General features: G+C 36.9%; 1 protein-coding gene across 1 annotated transcript in view; it reads right to left on the bottom strand.

The window, feature by feature from the left end:
• Window positions 1-20,375, bottom strand: part of IFT54 (intraflagellar transport 54) — a 228,807-nt gene that overhangs the window by 73,497 nt on the left and 134,935 nt on the right. The window contains exon 8 of the mRNA XM_067136819.2: window positions 12,821-12,947. Within this exon, the coding sequence (XP_066992920.2) occupies window positions 12,821-12,947 (127 nt within the window). The remainder of the gene's footprint in view (window positions 1-12,820; window positions 12,948-20,375) is intronic.

The raw sequence follows: 20,375 nt of genomic DNA, 5'->3' as shown, positions 1-20,375 counted from the left end.
GAGGTTCTTTTCTGACAGCCACTCATTTTCGAGTTCAAGAATAATGGAAGATGCAAATTTTAACCTCATCATTTTCTTGGTAGAAGAATTTTCCTTATAGATAATATATGCATTCAGCACCATTCTCGCAAAAAACAACCTTCTTCTTAAACTTGAGTGTCCTGTGCTCATCTAGGCAAGTGTATAGCATCATATCCGAACCATCAACACTGGTGTATAACTGTTGGTTTTGTTATCTCCTTAGGAGGTCTGTTCTTTCTTGGTTTGGTGGTAGTCTTGCTTTCGGCAATGGAATGCGTAGACAAGAGCAAAACTGGATGTTTTTAGATTTTTTTCTCCCGGTAGCCAGCTAGCATGACCTTGTCCTTTCTAAAGTACTTAGCCTCACCAATAGCAAATTTACCTTTCAGTTCTGATGGGATATCCTTCCTGTTTCGCCAGAGAGTACCTGTGAAGTATGTGCCCTTAGAAAACAAATGCTGGGCCAGAATAATCTTAGTAAAGAAAGTGTCCACTACCACATGATAGCCCTTCATTAGGTAGTTGCCTATCGCCAGTAATTTAGTCACAACAAGAAATGCTAGTCCATGTTTCTGTATATTTTACCTATCGACATTGCTCTTTGCAATACCAATATAGTTGGTCATACGATATACATAAACTTCATTGCAATAAATTGGTCCATAATTGGACATTATAAATTTTCCAGCTAACTCATTCCTGGTTGCCAGTGTGCTCAGTTGGGCTCATCAGTTGGTGAATAGCACACCAACCAAAATGCATGGCTAGTGCATACCGTGGAGGCCACTGCGTAGGCTACTTGGAGCCAGCGGCAGTGCCAATGCACTATGAGAGACTTTGTCTCATTTTCAAAAATTGATGCCTACCTGGCCATCAGATGATAAAGATGTTGATTCCCTGAAATAAGTGTTCCCAATGAGTAAATTTATAATACCAATATAGTTGGTCCATTATTGGACATTATAAATTTTCCAGTGAAATGGAAATGGGCATGGTATTACATCACGTCCTTGCTGCGCCCGAGATATCTTGTTGGTAACTTTAGCTAAATTTATGAAAGGGAAATATATACCTTTGGAGTTTCCTTTGTTTTTCAAACTTGAGTGGCAACAAGCTACATCTTTAAGCAGCATAATGGACCGTCAGTCAAAACGGAGACTGCATTTTAACGCTATCTGAAATAATGCACTCAGCTCAGTGCGAAACCTAGGTTGGCAGTCCCGCAAAGCACCTATGTCCAGGGTTTGTAAAAATGACTTCAAGTAGCGGACGGCACAGTCTTTCCGAGTTTGAACTTATATAAGCTGTAAATACCCTTGAATCGGAAGATGAGTACTCAGATATCAGTGATTTCGGTAGCGATTAAAGTTCTAGTGACAGTGATGACAGTGATAGTGCTGAGCCTCAGGTACCATCTCCACAAACCAGGAAAAGAATTTGTTCCGAACCTGATTTATTTCAATGGCGCATGGGTAATATGTTTAATCCTGTAATTCACAGTTTTGATGACAGTTCATCGGGTAAATCATTTGGTGTGATTCATGATGAACCAGCAGCTTTAGACATGTTTCAGTGCTTCTTTTTACGAGAAATTATGGAGCATATAGCAGTTGGAACAAGCAATTACTTTGTATTTGTTACGCAAACAATGCCACCGTCTCCAAGTTCAAGGCTACAGAAATGGAGGGAAACCACACCTGAAGATCTGTACCTCTTTTTCGTCATGACAATACTTACGGCGAGAATGAAGAAACTTACAATTCTTGAATACTGGTCAACTGATCCTCTAATAATGACCCCATGGTTCTCGGATTTCATGTCTAGAGACAGGTATCTCTTACTATTGCGGTTGGTACATTTCAATGACAACAGCCAGCCTGAAGGTGACCAGCTGCATAAAATAAAGCCTGTAATTGACCATCTCAGAAACAAGTTCAGAGAAACGTTCACCCCATTTGAAAACATTTGCATTGATGATAGTTTGACGCTTTTCAAAGGCTTTCATTCATACAGTTTAGCCCATCAAAGAGACACAGATTTGGAATAAAGACATTTATTATCTGCGATTGTGAGACCAGATATGTGCTGGATTTTATTGTTTACACAGGGTCAACTACAGAAATAATTCCTGAACGCAAATTTGGGGTATCAGGTGCAGTTGCCTTGACACTAATTGAAAGGTACTTGCAGAAAGGACATACATTGTGGATAGATAACTGGTATTCAAGTCCAGAACTGTACAATCACCTACACAAAAACAAAATCAACATATATGGTACCGTCAGAAAAAACAGGAGGGGCATGAAGAAATTTAATACAAAATTGAAGAAAGGACAACTGAATCAAAATCAATAGATAACACAATTACCATCAGGTGGTTTGATCGTAGGGAAGTTTGTATGCTGATCACAATACATACTGACAACATGAGACCTACAGGGAAGACGGATAGACAGACAAGACTGCCTGTAGAGAAACCCCACTGTGTTATTGACTATAACAAGTACATGGATCCTGTTGACCAGTGACACATGATGATCAGTTCTATCGAGTGTGTGCGGAGGTCTATGAAATGGTACCAAAAGTTCTTTTTCCACCAGCTGGACATCACTGTTCTAAATTCACATGCCCTCTTCAATGTCAAAACTGGACAGAACATATCTCTAGCAGATTTCCAGCTACAGACTATAAGGGAACTCATCCAGAAGTACCATGTATCTAGACAAACCAGTAAAAGAGGACGTCCTACATCTGGTGACCAACCACTCAGACTGTTGGAGAGACATTTTCCATCCCCTGTACAACCTACTCCAAAGAAGAAATTTCCTACAAGATGCTGTCATGTCTGCTCCAACACAACAACTGGCGAAAAGAAGAGGCGAGAAACCCGGTACATGTGCACAAGTATGACGTGGCTCTCTGTGTTCACCCCTGCTTTGAAATATACCACACATTAGTTAAGTTTTGAAGATGGACACATTGGAGTGTCTGCTGTAAATTATGAAACAAATTGGTATAAATTAGGTGAGTTGATATGTTAGAACTTGGTGTTTTCACTACATTTCTTAATTTGGCCAACCCTGACTTAAATCTAATTTTTGTTACATTATTATATAATGAAATGTTCTTTGTTGCTTTTTATTAGGAAATAATTAGTCATAACCGATCTATTCAAGGCGATGACCAGTGAGTACTTTGACTATTATGGACAATCCTGATTTGTAAAATAGCTAAAATGTCTCACATTCATAATTGTTGAAAGAGCATTGTGCAATCTGGTGAGAATTTAACACTTGTGAAAGAGGAATACAGAACTTTTTATAGGAAAGCGTGTTTTTGGCTCACATGGACAACCCTGATTTTCTCTGTTGTTAATTTTTGTAGAAAAAATAAAACTGAAAGCTGTTCTGGAATTATTTTGCGAGTTCATATGAAATATCTTGCACAATTTTCATATATTTAATGTATTTTGAGGCATTATATTTTTTTAAAATAATTCAGCACAGAGGGTTCGGATAGTCACTCACAATATTAGCAGCGAAAAGGTTAAAGGGTGAAGTGTTCAAATACTCCACTAACTCATCATCGTTTGCGAACACATTACCGTCAGCATCATACCTTGCTGCCATTTTCACTAGCTACTCAGCGACACTTCATAAGATATACACCAATTTCAAACACGCATAAAACCCGAACAAGCAAACGTAGTGACAATCTGCAGCAATAATGAAAATTCTGTGCCTTCATTATCCTACAACAACCAGTTTTTCGACCCATCAACGAAACAATACTCAGTAATTAGTGTTTATTATTAAGGCACTAGCAAGAAGACCGCAATCGCGCTCCCGACAATTTTAGCAGGAATCGGGAGGAGCGCGATCGTGCTCCTCGGCACTCTAAAGGTTAAACATAATCACTGAAGGAATACTCATTAAAGAAGAAATCTTTACAAATTATATTCTGGTAAGTGCAAATTCTTTGCAGCAAAAAAACTCTAACATTAATATTTTGTAGAATTATGTCTTGATCCTCAAAGTTGTTAGGATTTTTCCTCAGAGCATTGGGCTTTGAAACAAAGGTAAGTTACATACAAACAAAAAGGAACAGTGAGAACTCACTGTGAATTATGCACTGTTGTTTAATGACAAAAATTCAGCTCTTACAATTATACATCAACTAGCTGTTGTACCCGTCACCAACAGGAAAATTACTTCATATTGTGCCAGTTCACTGTCCTAAATTGATAGTTTATTGGAACTAAAATGGACGCAATTGCCATGACATGATAAATACTGCACATAAACTCAATCATCTACGTCAATAAAATATAATGTATGTCATGATCGAGGGAGGAAAGATCAAGGCGGCAGTGAATAAGACGAAGTAAAGCCTATAATTGTTACAACACTACTATTAAAGAAAAACTGAAAATTGAAACAGCAAATTGAGGCAACGATCGTATTGAGATAGACATACATCGCTAGAAGCAGATCAAGACTTGAAGAGAATCTTAAGGAAATTTAAAGATGATTTACTTCACATAACTTAACTAAAAACCACAGAAAATAAAGCGGCAAGTTCATACGGAAGATAGCGAGAAAAGCTTACGTCACAACTTCTAATTGACAAGGGATAACCATTAATAGCTACCAAGAAAGAAATATTTAAGGTACAGGAAATAACTGAATTGACATATCGAACAGCAATTATAATACAAATAGCTGAATTAAGAGCAGACATCTTGGTAATCTGCAAGCAGAATTAGAATTGAACTTAAAAAAACATCACACTTAATATATTATTATTATTGAACATCCCATTACGAACCCTATTTTACAAGTAGTATATTAGGGCTAAAGATAGTGAGATTAAGTTAATACATGACAATTGAATTACTTATAAATGAGGTGGAGAAATTTAACAAACACTTTATAACAGCATCTTCTCCGAAATACCATAGTGAGAGGTGCTTGGTATTCTATATTACACAAGTTTAAATGCATTAATAATAATAATAATAATAATAATAATAATAATAATAATAATAATAATAATAATAATAATAGTTCAAGTCATGCCTTCTTCTTTCAAATGCAGCACATTCAAACAGTAGGTGATCCACCGTTTGTGAGGATCCGCAAACACACACGTAGCCGTCAGGACGATTAATTCTGAATCAATGAAAATAGTAACCAAATTTGCCATGACCAGTCAAAAATTGAGTAATTTCAAAGCTTGGCACCAACACGTTACTTTGTAGGTGGTTGAAAACCTCAGTGAAGAATATTTCTCTGGTAACTTGGCCTCTAGTGGAAGAAGTCCAAATGTTGTTCCGCTTATGGATTACATGCTTCTTTATGATTTTTTTAGCGTAGCTAGGTGACGTTTTGTCATAAGAAATTTCCAAATTAGATGTAGCCGCTGCTTTCGCCAGTAGATCAGCTTTCTCGTTTCCAGATATTCCACAATGACCGTGAATCCAGTCAAAACAGATGTGCGGACTTTGTTGAGCTATGGTTCTAATAGCTACAGCTATTAATAATAATAATTCATATCTACTCCTGTTAAAAATTGGACACTCAAATAAAAGATGAGGAACAGTTTGTGGCATTTCACAGGTACAGCTGTAGGGCTTCTGAATACTGATTCCAAACCTCTCAAAGTACGATCCAAACTTTCCATGTCCTGTCAGAAACTGAGTTATAATATGTTCAGGTTGCAATAACCTACTTTGTAGTCTGTCTTGAATATTTGGAAAGAACAACTCCCTAGTTAGCCGGCTGTTTGTGCTGGTGATCCATTGGTTGTTCCACACATCTTGTATATACTCCCTCACTTCCTTTTCTACATGAGATATAGGGGACTTTTCATATATCAACAAGGCATCAGAAGTAGTAGTAGTAGTAGCTGCTTTGGCAAGTTCATCAGCAGCTCTCTGATTACCTTCTACTCCGTCATGACCTCGGATCCATTTCATGCAGATATGGTTACAATAGCCTAATATGTGTGACCTTATATTAACAACTGCCGGATGAAAGTTATATTTTTCTTGGATTGCTCTCAAAGCTGCCTGAGAGTCACTCAATATTTGCGCAGCACAAGTGTGTTTTTTAATCCACATAACTGCCTGGTGTATAGCGCACAATTCAGCTTGAAAAACTGAACATGATGGAGATAGTCTAAATTTTTCAACACACACTTCACTGTTATTCTGTAGCACTACAAAAGCACATCCTACAAGCCAACCATCTTTTTCTTTGCTAATCCAGGATCCATCCGTATAAATATTGTAATGATGCTGTGTGTTGCACACTTCTTGCAAAAGATTATTGGCAAATTTACTTGGGAGACCTGCTGTCAGTGCATTAGCTTGCAGTTCGGGAGTAACCCTTAAGATCCTATCAGGATACAAAACACCTTTTTTTGTTAATGTGAGCTCAGCTTTGGCAATGGTTGTTAAATACAGAGGTGGGATTCCCGCCACAACAAGGGCTGCTTGATATAGAAATTACTATGTTAGAAGGCTATGAAATCCCTATGACGATGAAATTGACTTCATCTGTATTTATTTTTGTTGCATTTGCACAAGAAATGGCTGTCAAGATGTGCTAAGAAGATGATGGCCTGATGCCTGGAGGAGACCTACCTGAGATGACGGCAAGGGAAACCCTACCTATCTCATGACATCCCACCGACCATTGAAGGATGTAGCGGCCGTGTCTGATCTGTAGATGTCCCAGTACATCTAATGCAAACTCCGTTGGAGCAGATGGAAAAAGATAAGTCACATACATTAGTACAATAAATAGAATAAATCTGTCTGGAATAAAATGATATTTTGTGTGTATGTGGTGAACAAATAGTGAGGCAGTGAGATCTTCAACAATAGTAAATTCTCGCAGGTTAATATATTTGTGTCGAAGTGAAGGGATGATAGGTAGTCATCTATACAATATAACCAATCCTTAGCTAGTACATATGTGAAATATATATATAACATGTAAGCGCATTCGTAATGACATTTAATCAAATGGTGAGGTTATCATATGTGAATTATAAGATCTATAATGACATAATGATTAATATTATGAGTGAATAAGGGTTAATATCTTGTAAGATAGAGATAGTACAGTGCCATATACAGATAATAGTTGGATTACATGAGGATATGAGAATAATGTAAAGTGAAACAGAAAGTGGATTAAGAAGAAATGGAATAATCAAGTAGATAGATGATGGTTACAGAATTCTATGATGCGTCATGTCAACGTGTATATGAAATCAATCACTACTGATCTGCATTTAGGGCAATTGCCCAGGTAGCAGATTCCCTATCTGTTGTATTCCTAGCCTTTTCTTAAATGATTGCAAAGAAATTGGAAATTTATTGAGCATCTCTCTTGGTAAGTTATTCCAATCCCTAACTCCCCTTCCTATAAACGAATATTTGCCCCAATTCATCCTCTTGAATTCCAGCTTTATCTTCATATAGTGATCTTTCCTACTTTTAAAGACACCACTCAAACTTATTCATCTACTGATGTCCTCCCAGGCCATCTCTCCACTGACAGCTCGGAACATACCACTTAATGGAAAATTCTAAATTCCCATGGAGGGAATTAGATATTTTTCACCAATAGAGCATGTCAAAAATGTCAAAAATAAATCAGATGCAAGGCTTTTCAGGCATTTGCTCTAAACCAGCGTTTCGTCTTAGGTCTAACACTAGACTCACCAGAGTGGGATGTGTCAGACCCTACCCACTGACGCTGGGGTGTATGCAGGTGAACTTATCAGAAGCCCTTATAAGAGGCACAGTCCGATGAGTCTAGTGTCAGACATAAGACAAAACGCTGGTTAATACAGCAAATGGCTGAAAAGCCTTACATCTGATATGTTTTTGACATACCACTCAGTCGAGCAGCTCGTCTCCTTTCTCCCAAGTCTTCCCAGCACAAACTTTGCAACATTTTTGTAACGCTACTCTTTTGTCGGAAATCGCCCAGAACAAATCAAGCTGCTTTTGTTTGGATCTTTTCCAGTTCCTGAATCAAGTAATCCTGGTGAGGGTCCCATACACTGGAACCATACTCTAGATGGGGTCTCACCAGAGACAAATATGCTCTCTCCTTTACATCCTTACTACAACCCCTAAATACCCTCATAACCATGTGCAGAGATCTGTACCCTTTATTTACAATCCCATTTATGTGATTACCCCAATGAAGATCTTTCCTTATATTAATGCCTAGGTATTTACAATGATCCCCAAAGGGAACTTTCACCCCATCAAGGCAGTAATTAAAACTGAGGAGACTTTCCCTATTTGTGAAACTCACAACCTGACTTTTATCCCCGTTTATCATCATACCATTGCCTACTGTCCATCTCACAACATTATCGAGGTCATTTTACAGTTGCTCACAATCTTGTAACTTATTTATTACTCTGCATAGAATAACATCATCTGCAAAAAGCCTTATCTCTAATTCCACTTCTTTACACATATCACTGATACATGTAAGAAAACATAAAGGTCCAATAATACTGCCTTGAGGAATTCCCCTCTTAATTATTACAGGGACCTACTCTAATTCTCTGAGTTCTATTTTCTAGAAACAGAGCCACCCATTCAGTCACTCTTTTGTCAAGTCCAATTGCACTCATTTTTGACAGAAGTCTCCCATGATCAACCCTATCAAATGCCTTAGACAGGTAAATCGCGATACAGTCCAATTGACCTCCTGAATCCAGGATATCTGCTATATCTTGCTGGAATCCTACAAGTTGGGCTTCAGTAGAATAACCTTATTTGCAAATGAAAGAAGAAATACGATAATGAGATATGAAGGAAATGATATATGAATACTGAATGAATATGAAGAAGAATAATGAAAGTGATATTAATTGTTTCATTGGTAAAGATGTGAAAAGATTTATTGTGAAGATAAAATAAGAGGTCGTCGCCATAAGACCTATCTGTGTCGGTGCAACGTAAAGCCCCTAGCAAAAAAAAAAAAATTTAAAAAAATAAAATAAAATAAGAGGCTTGACGCAATTCAGGGTTAGTACTGTACTTGATAAGTGATAGTTCCTAGATATTCCATATCCAACATATTCTGTCGGAAATCGCCCAGAACAAATCAAGCTGCTTTTGTTTGGATCTTTTCCAGTTCCTGAATCAAGTAATCCTGGTGAGGGTCCCATACACTGGAACCATACTCTAGATGGGGTCTCACCAGAGACAAATATGCTCTCTCCTTTACATCCTTACTACAACCCCTAAATACCCTCATAACCATGTGCAGAGATCTGTACCCTTTATTTACAATCCCATTTATGTGATTACCCCAATGAAGATCTTTCCTTATATTAATGCCTAGGTATTTACAATGATCCCCAAAGGGAACTTTCACCCCATCAAGGCAGTAATTAAAACTGAGGAGACTTTCCCTATTTGTGAAACTCACAACCTGACTTTTATCCCCGTTTATCATCATACCATTGCCTACTGTCCATCTCACAACATTATCGAGGTCATTTTGCAGTTGCTCACAATCTTGTAACTTATTTATTACTCTGCATAGAATAACATCATCTGCAAAAAGCCTTATCTCTAATTCCACTTCTTTACACATATCACTGATACATGTAAGAAAACATAAAGGTCCAATAATACTGCCTTGAGGAATTCCCCTCTTAATTATTACAGGGACCTACTCTAATTCTCTGAGTTCTATTTTCTAGAAACAGAGCCACCCATTCAGTCACTCTTTTGTCAAGTCCAATTGCACTCATTTTTGACAGAAGTCTCCCATGATCAACCCTATCAAATGCCTTAGACAGGTAAATCGCGATACAGTCCAATTGACCTCCTGAATCCAGGATATCTGCTATATCTTGCTGGAATCCTACAAGTTGGGCTTCAGTAGAATAACCTTATTTGCAAATGAAAGAAGAAATACGATAATGAGATATGAAGGAAATGATATATGAATACTGAATGAATATGAAGAAGAATAATGAAAGTGATATTAATTGTTTCATTGGTAAAGATGTGAAAAGATTTATTGTGAAGATAAAATAAGAGGTCGTCGCCATAAGACCTATCTGTGTCGGTGCAACGTAAAGCCCCTAGCAAAAAAATAAATTTAAAAAAATAAAATAAAATAAGAGGCTTGACGCAATTCAGGGTTAGTACTGTACTTGATAAGTGATAGTTCCTAGATATTCCATATCCAACATATTCTGTAGGATATATATATATATATAGAGAGAGAGAGAGAGAGAGTTTAGGCACCTGTAAATTATCAAGATGACTCATTATAAGGAAAGTTGAATAGGATATTAATCAAAATTTAATCCAGATCTCTACTCTAATGATGATTATTTGATAAACAAGTACATGGCACTTATTTTAATCATATACACAAATATGACAAGTTTTTCACATATAACTGCAGAAGGTAATGATTGTTAGAGTCTTCATAAATAATACTCAATACCTGTTTTTATAAATGACAGTGTGTGAGCTGTTGGAATTTAATTAATTACCTGATGACAGATTTCGTGACACACATTTATATAGTTAGTATAACTTGTAAGATTTATGAGAGGTGATATCCAGTTGAGCTATATAATGATAGTAGATATTAATTTAGAAGAGAGCACATGATGTAATTGACTTAATACTTATCTTTTTCCTGATGCATCCATGAAAACTAGTTCCTAAGTAATAAATTTATCCTCATCATAGATATTATAAATACTTGAATATTTAAATACTTAAGACCTGAATACCTATAACTAAATAATTAAAAGAACATATACCGGGCGAGTTGGCCGTGCGGTTAGAGGCGCGCGGCTGTGAGCTTGCCTCCGGAAGATAGTGGGTTCGAATCCCACTGATGGCAGCCCTGAAGATGGTTTTCCATGGTTTCCCATTTTCACACCTGGCAAATGCTGGGGCTGTACCTTAATTAAGGCCACGGCCACTTCCTTCCTACTCCTAGGCCTTTCCTATCCCATCGTCGCCATAAGACCTATCTGTGTCGGTGCGACGTTAAGCCACTAGCCACTAAAAGAACATATAAATTTAAGAAGGCAAATGATTGATGCTGAAATGAATGATTTCCCAGGAAGATCTGGAAATATTTTATAACTTTAACTAAAGTAGGAATATTATATTTTACACAGATGAAAAATGAAGCAACGATGTGATTTCAATTTATATGGATAGAATTTTTCAGAATGATTCCTATTTTCTATTGTACACAATTATTAATTTTAACGTAATCAAAGATCTTTGATGAAATGATAGAAGATAATTTTAATCAATTTTAAATGAAGATAGTCATTATTTTCAAGAATATTTCATTCTTTTCTTTAATTTACTAGATTTTTAATAAATGGATATGATGAAAAGTTATTGGTATTTATATTCATATGTTAGTGTAAGCATTATAGTTACATAATCATCTTTAGTTTAAGATTTGTGGAACTATTTTTACAAGAAAGGTTAGTTGATACGGTGGAGACATCCATCGGTATTATCGATAAAGGAAATAGCCGTCAAGCATATTATTATTTGCAATCTCTCCGAATCCACGACAACAAGACATAGTTTGATTGGAAATTAGACAAACGAGCTAGTCTGGATTTCTTCGCGACCCGCCCTGGACGCAGGAATGGCGCCTGACAGGAGGTGCATCTGCCCACCCCCTCCACTCCTCCTTGGCTGTTCCAGTACATCTAGTCCAGCGCTAAGACTTGTTATTTCATTATTTGTTGTATGAACACTATATAAGTGACAGATGATGGTAAATAACATTTACTGTAGCCTTAGTAATACACATTATTTCTATTAGGCTAGTATTAAGGAAGACAAAAGCAATTTTTTTTTTCTCTCTTAGTGTTTAGATCTTCCTCTTCCCTTTAACACAAATTGCAAAATGAGTAGTTAAGATCCTAATCAGCCTTACTCTTAAACATTAAGTTTAATTAAATTATACCCAGCTGTTTTCCTGTGATGATGTAACAGATGGAAAGATGGACATATAGGCATGCAAACTTACAGACAGGCAAAATATCTGATGGTAGAAAAATTGGTCATTGCTAGTAGTGTCCCCGATTTGTGAACAATGCTGCAACTTTATCTCATTTTACTGGTCACAACAAACTAAACCCAACATTGGCCATCACATGCCCCATCTAGTTTATAAACTAAGTATCAGATTAATATGCAAAATGTACAGACAGAACGATGATTTTATATAGAGAATTCTTTTATCTACTTACACATGCAGTCTGAAACCGAACAAGCCTACATACGATTGAGCTACTTCTGCATTTCTTTCTGAAAATGGATTACTCAAACTGGAAATTACAACATTAAAAAAAAACTGACTGTGCTGATTCTGAGTGGTGTGATCCTCTGCAAACATGCTTCGACAAGAGAGAAAAGCAAGATGTCGGCAACTGCTGCAGTAGGAGAGAGTATGGATAACTTGGTGGGAGTGGGTTATCTCTATGGAGAGTAGCTGTATGTGTTGGCTGACTGCACTTACAGTACAATGTCTAGGCAGCAGTGACCAAATGAAGGCACACAGACTGAGGGCAATAAAATGGGGGGAGGAATCAGAATTTTTCTCAGCCAACATAACAATGAAAGACTTCACTGATCTGTGTAAACATAATGGTACACTTGCAGATTTATACCTTACATATTAATGCAAAATTAAAGGTGTTGGGAAACAGGAAGATACCCTGAACACAGGAGACAGAGGTGGATTTTACATACCGATTCCCAATTATTGTAGGTTCTGCTCCACCTAATGATCCTCTAAGAGATCCTGAAGAAATTTCTCCTTTTGCATCAACATCAACAGCACTGCCTTCTGGTTTAGGCACCTTTGCTGATTTAAGCCCTGGAAAATAAACATATGCTGTATTCACTTTTAAATTAATAAATCAGAATAACACTACTTTGTCATGTTTATTCTGTGTTTGAAAGCAGAAACAGCAAAAACTTAGGTAATGAAAAATTTCATCACAATTCATGCAATTGTAAAATCATTAATACTGTGAGCAGTTTAACCAAGCACAGCTTATTATTACAAATGATATTTCAATAACGCTAAATTCTCCTTACAGATACAAAGATACTGGTCATGTTATTTTAAGCATTTCTGTTATTTTATGTTTTAATCTAGCAGTAAATTAGCTTCCATTAATTAGCAAACCGTTCAGGAGATGTGGTACCATAATTAGTGGAAAGTGTGCATTATTTATATGTTTTATCTTTAAATAAATTTTGTATTTGCATACACTTTATTTATTCATTGTGGGAGAGGTCTTGAAGCATACAGTCTAGTGATAAGGAATCATTTATCACCTCATATCAGTCACCCAAATTTTGTCATTTTTAGAACTTGTGGAAGTAACTTGATGATAAGAGAGATGTTGTGCGATGAATTCAGATGAGAACTTTAAGACATTATTTTGCATTATACCTATTGCGGTGATATACATTTCTTTACTGAAAAAGAAAGATGATGCTAAACTAGACAAAAGAATGGTTGAATGGGTGGCCACATTTCTAGAAAACAGAAACAGAAAATCAGAGTAGGTGAAGCATTATCTGATCCTGCAGTGATTAAGAAGGGGATCCTGCAAGGCAGTATTATTGGACATTTATGTTTTCTTATATGCATGAATGATATGAGTAACAAACTGGAAAGACAGACAAGGCTATTTGTGGATGATGTTATACTGTATAGAGTAGTAAATGAGTTGCAGGACTGTGAGCAACTACAGAGGGACTAAATGTCATGAGATACACAGCAGACAATGGTATGGGTGTAAATGGGATGAAAAGTCAAGTTGTAACTTTCACCAAGAAGTAAAGTCCTCTCAGTTTTAATTATTGTGTTGATGGGGTGATATTACCTCATGAGAAATACTGTAAGTACCTAGGTGTTAATTTAAGGAATGATCTTCATTGGGGAAATCACATTAATAAGGTGGTTAAGAAAGGTTACAGATCTCTTCACATGATTATGGGAGTAAATATGGGTTGTAGTAAGGATGTAAATGAGAGGGTGTATAAGTAACTGGTGAGACCGCAGTTGGAGTATGGCTCCAGAGTATGGGACCCTCGCCAGGAGTACTTAGAACTGGAAAAAATTCAAAGAAAAGCAGACGATTTGTTCTGGGTTATTTCCGACAAAGAAGTAGTGTTACATAAAATCAGCTTTATGGTCCATATCACACTTTAACAGATTCACAACTAAACAGTGTTATGTGGCTGAAGATGTTAATAATATACGAAACATGTACCACTTTTAACCAATAAGTTGCCTTAAGCAACTAATGTATCGACAAGGTGGAAAATAAAAAATACTTAGTTGTGAAAGAAGTAGTGTTATGAAAATGTTGCAAACTTTGGGCTGGAAAGACTTGGGAGTAAGGAGAAGAGATGCTCAACTATGTGGTATGTTTCAAGTTGTTAGCAGAGAGTTGGTGTGGAATGACATAGTAGATGAATAAGTTTGAGTAGAGCTTTTAAAAGTTTTAAAATTCCAACTTTTTCTTCATACTCTGAAGTGGACACATTGGGGCAAATATTTATTTACAGGACGAGGAGTAAGGGACTGGAATAAATTATCAAAGGAAATGTTTGATAAATTTCCAAGTTCTCTGAAAATGTTTAAGAAAAAGCTAGGTAAACAATTGATAGGGAATCTGCCACTTGGGTGACAGCCCTAAACGCAGATCATTAACGATGATTGATTGATACTTTGCTAACTCAGAACTAACACTAGCCCCAAATGGTAACACCACCACCACCACTGCAAAACTAACTCTACCATCTTTCCTTTCTGCTATATGTCACAGAATACTGTAGTAAACATTATGTTTCTTAATAATAATGTTATGGTTTTATGTCCTACTAACTACTTTTACAGTTTTCAAAGGTGAGGTGGTAGAATTTTGTCCGAGGGTTCTTTTACGTGCTGATAAATCTAACAACATGGGCTGACATATTTGAGCACCTTCAAATACCACTGGACTGAGCCAGGATCAAACCTGCCAACTTGGGCTCAGAACGCTAGCGCCTTAACCACCTGAGCCACTCAGTCTGGCATTATATTTCTTCTATGCAGAAACAAAAATGTGATGCATTTTCGAGTACACTTAAGACTGGTTTAGTATAATTTGTTTCACACATTCTATTATATATTTTCTTATGGTTCAAATCAGAGCTTTCGTGCAGATGCAAAAAGGTAATATTGAATATCAACAAAGAGGTTAGGAACAAATTATTTTATGGGGTCAAATATTTATCTAAACCTAAGTCCCTCAGAACATTCTTGTTTGCAAGATTCTTCTTATTCTAGTCTATAGATTCTTGGCTGTTGGTTTAGCACCATGCCATCTTGATACTGTAAAAGAGAAGTGCATAAGATTTCCAATACTTATGTATCAACAAAAACATATAATTTCTCTCTCCCTTTAATGGCAGAATCTTAATGAGATACACTTGCTTCGATAGAAGATAGAAGAGCACCCGGGTATTATTAAGGAGAGACTGACAATGTTTATATATTCAAATGCTTTAGGAGATCACAGATAAAAAGTTGCTACTTATTGAAAAAGCTAAAATATCAAGAACTTTCAAGAATTTATACATCAAAAGCTTTCAATGCAATATGTTAACCAATCAAATGCATGAATGAATTCATGTTTGTATGAAGAATAGTTCCACAAAGACTTATGTCTTACAACAAAGAAATTTTGGCACAAAAGAAACTTCTAGCAAAAGTGCTGTTGTTTTTGGACAACAACTGCTTTATTCAGATGAAATTATTCTCAAGTGACAATTAAGGCTCTTATTTTGCTTCCTAATTAAATTTCCCTAATTATGACACACACTGAGTGCTGAGCATGTGTAAATAACTCTGCTCCCTAAAGGAACCAACGGCTTTGTACCCCAGGTTAGGGGCAATTGTGGCTCCTATACTGGGCAGCAGCAGTTCGGAGAATGTTTGCAGTGGATGATCATTTATATCACAACAGCAAAGACTCCACTGCGTACAAAAGAAGGTAACTGTAAACCATTTTCGTAGATTACAATATTACCACGAAAACTGCATGGAATACGACTGATGTGAGTTATGATGATACAGTGCTGGAAGATGTGACCCTCAGGTTGAAAGGCACTCAATATGCTACTGAAGAAGAGCTTCAGATCCTTCAGAGTACTGATGATGCCAATGATGTAGCAAATGCTACTGATGCTGCCATTCAGAAAAAGAAAATACAAAGTTGTAAGGATATATTAATTATGCGCACATAGAATGTGCGGATGTGAGGAGGAGGAGGAGGAGGAGGATGATGATGTATCAAAGTAAATCAGAAATCGGGTCCATCATTTTAAATTGCCCTGTATATTACCCAGGACATGAGGAACAGAAAGGGCATAGTGTGGCTTTTGTAATCAACCTGCTAGAACTGTTTTGTGTTATGATGTCATAAGTTATGAAGTGATTTCCATAATGTTCCAAAGGCAATCTCTCAATATGACTATAATACTAGTATATGCCCCAACAACTGAGGGCGATGATGATGATGATGATGATGATGTATTTTACGATCAAGTGCAAGCAGCTGTGGACAAGATGTGCAGACAAGATGTGTTACTTCTGACTGGAGATTGGAAGGCCAAAGTTGGGAAAGAGGGAAATGTTGTGGATCTCTATGGCTTAGGTGATCGAAACAAAGCTGAAGAGCGGCTTATCAGTTTCTGTGAATTTAATAACCTTTTTATTGCCAACAAATGTTTCAAGCAACTAAACTGCCACCTGTAAATCTGGGTATTGCCTGATGGGAAATACAGGAACCAGATAAATTACATAATTGGGTCTAGAAGATGGCAAAGTTCCATTACAGCAGCAAAAATTTAGCCAGGTGCAGACTGTGGATCAGATTATGAATTGCTGATGTGTAAGTTACAAGTCAAACTTAAATATACCTGAGATAAAACTTTGAAACCATTCCAACATTATTTAAAACATCTATTAAGAATCATTTTTAGATCCTGAATCTCCTTGATCAGGAACCAGAAGAACTTTGGTGTTAAGTTAAAGACATCGATAAGAATGAATGTAACAAAAACTTGCTGAGTGCTGCGAAAAAGGGAACATCATATTGGATAACAACGGAAACTATCAAAATAGTGAAGAGAAGGAAGGACCGGGCGAGTTGGCCGCGCGGCTGTGAGCTTGTATCCGGGAGATAGTGGGTTCAAATCCCACTGTCGGCAGCCCTGAAGATGGTTTTCTGTGGTTTCCCATTTTCACACCAGGCAAATGCTGGGGCTGTGCCTTAATTAAGGCTACAGCCGGTTTCTTCCAACTCCTAGGCCTTTTCTATCCCATCATCACCATAAGACTTATCTGTGTCAGTACAACGTAAAACCACTAGCAAAAAAAAAAAAAAAAAGAAGAGAGAGAAGGAAGGAAAAATTCTGGAGGATAGGGAACTCATGATTCTGCTGAATAAAGATTTGCAGTAAAATGATTGCAAAGATAAGCAGCAATACTATAACAACATCTGTAATGACTTGGAAGAGGAAAACACAAAAGGCAACATGAGAAAGGTCTTCCAACATATATCCGCCTTTAAAAAAAAGTTTCGACCAAGAATTGGAATGGTCAAGGATGCTAATGGAAAAAGATTAGTGATGGTGAAGGAATCAAACAGAGATGGAAAGAATATACAGAAGACTTGTATAATCAAGAGATAAAATCTGACAACTCAACTCATTGAAAGAGATTGACTTTTTTTTTTGAACCTTGTGTGTTAGAAGATGAAGTCAGAATAGCTTTAAAGTCATTAGCCCAATGAAAGGACTCAGGAACAGATGGAATTGTAGCTGAAATATGGCAAGCAACAGAAGAAACACCAGTTAAAGTTTTAACTGTGATATGTCAAGAAATTTGGAAAACCTCAATTTGATCCACAGACTGGAAACAATTCATTTTCATTCAATAAATGAAAGAAGATATTTGTTGCACTGCTCCAACTATCACACAATAGTTCTGATACAACATGCCAGCAAGATGATGCCGAAAATTATACAACAATCAGAGAGTGAAATGTCCACTACTCAAGCTAGTTTTTAGAAGAGGAACCAGAGACATTGTTATTGACATATGTTTGATGATGTAGGTGCAAGACAAGGTGATGGTTTATCTCCATTCCTCTTCATCTGCGTCCTGGAGAAGATATTAAGAATTTGGAATGAAAAACTGAAAGTACACAAGCTATCACCAGAAGGAGCTGTACATGTGCTTTATAGATTACACAAAGGCCTTTAATAGTGTAAGTCATGAGAAGATGTGGAATGTACTCAGAGAGATTGACCTGAACATCTCACTGTGCGGATGCATAACCTATACTTGGGACAAAAAGCCGACGTTAAAACTGAGCATGGTGAAACAGAATGGTTCCCCATTAGCAAAGGCGTAATACAAGCCTGTACACTAAGTACATCATGAGGAAATCTGTATTGGATGAGTCACCTCATTGTTTTAACTGGTGGATTGAACTTGAGGTATGCAGATGACACCACTTTGGTTGCTGAAAGTATGGAAGAGCTAGAGGACATCATAATGAAAGATAGAGAACACAGTGAGAACATGGGCCTGTACCTGAATATCAATACGACCAAAATCATGACAACAGGTTTACCATCAAACATTATGATAAATAATGAATTAAAGGAGGTACGAGGGCTGATCAACAAAGACTGAGACTGATTTTTTCCTTAGCTTCCGTGACAGTTTCCTATCTGTAACATAAATATTTGAAAAGAGCAGGTTTTTATGTATAATGTAGATAGCTGGCAGCACTCTCGTATTGGTAGGCTGGTAGTAATGCTCTATATTGTAGACGCTACGTGCATTTCGCATACCAGACAATGGAGGTGACACGAGAGGAGCAGTAGAGCGCAATCAAATTCTGCTTTCGTTTAAACCATACAGCCAATGAAACTTACGAAAAGCTGAAGCATCATTATGATCCTGAAGGAAAACAAGCCAGCACAGTGTGAAAATTGCCAAAAAATGCAAAAGTTCTTCCATCTGCAGGGAAAGTGATGGTGATCACATTTTTTGACTGTAATGGAATGATTTACCAGCATGCAGTTCCCTCTCACACTACTGTTACTACACGTCAGTATTGGCTACACTGAGGAAGCACATTGCAAAGAAATGACCAGAGCTTTCTCAGACTGGGTGTTAACTTGCACGGCCTCACGTCGCAAATCAAGTCATGCAGTTTCTGGCTCGATTCAACATTACCTGTGTATCACATCCACCTTATAGCCCTGATCTTGCACCCTGTGATTCTTTTTATTCCCATCACTAAAGGCAAAGCTTAGGGGCATTCGATCTGAGAACTCTGAAGCAGTGCTCAAGAAAAGTGAGGCGATTCTCAAGGACCTGACAAAGAATGGTCTGCAGCATGTATTGAAGGACTGGCAGAGACGCTATAAAAAGTGCATTGAAGTAGGAGGGGACTACTTTGACTGCTTTGTAAACATTGAAATGGAGTAATAAACATCTGTGAAAAAAAAATCTGTCTCACTCTTTGTTGATTAGCCTTCATATATCTCTTCTGCCAGTGGCTTATAACGTATTTTCAACACTATTACTGAACAGGGTAGAAGTGACTCTTGACAGTAATTTGGGTGAATATCACAGTCGATTTAGAAAGGGCCAATCTTGCTCAGAACAGATATTCAACATGAAGTCCATAGCCTGTCACAGATTAATTAATTACAAAGACAGAGTAGTAACATTTATAGATTTAAAAAAAAAAAAAAAAGGCTTTTGACTATGTTGATAGGGAAACTCTATATAAAATAATCTGAGAATTCAGAGTTAAAACCAAATTCGCAAACCTAATCCATGAAACCCTAAATGACACCATATCAAAAGTAAAATTAGTGGGTGAAATATCTAAACCATTCAGAATAAATACAGGTGTAAGGCAAATAGTAATAATTTGGAATGAAAAACTGAAAGAATACAAGTTATCACCAGTAACACTGAGAAGAAAGAACAGAGGTGTTGAAATAAGCTGTCTAGCATTTGCAGATGATTTTGCCATACTTTCAGAAAACCTGATAAATGCAGCAATACAAGTCAATCTCTCTGAAGAGATAGCTAACAGAACAGATTTAAGAATTTCTGTAGAAAATACCAAATTTATGATAAATATAAAAAATGCTCCAGAATTTCTAATATCAGGAACTGGTCAAATAAAGAAGGTGAAGAAATTCAAATATT

The sequence above is a fragment of the Anabrus simplex genome, chromosome 1, assembly GCF_040414725.1.
Source record: "Anabrus simplex isolate iqAnaSimp1 chromosome 1, ASM4041472v1, whole genome shotgun sequence".
Taxonomy (NCBI): domain Eukaryota; kingdom Metazoa; phylum Arthropoda; class Insecta; order Orthoptera; family Tettigoniidae; genus Anabrus; species Anabrus simplex.
The sequence above is the reverse complement of the archived record's forward strand: the minus strand, read 5'-3'. Positions and strand labels throughout refer to the sequence as shown.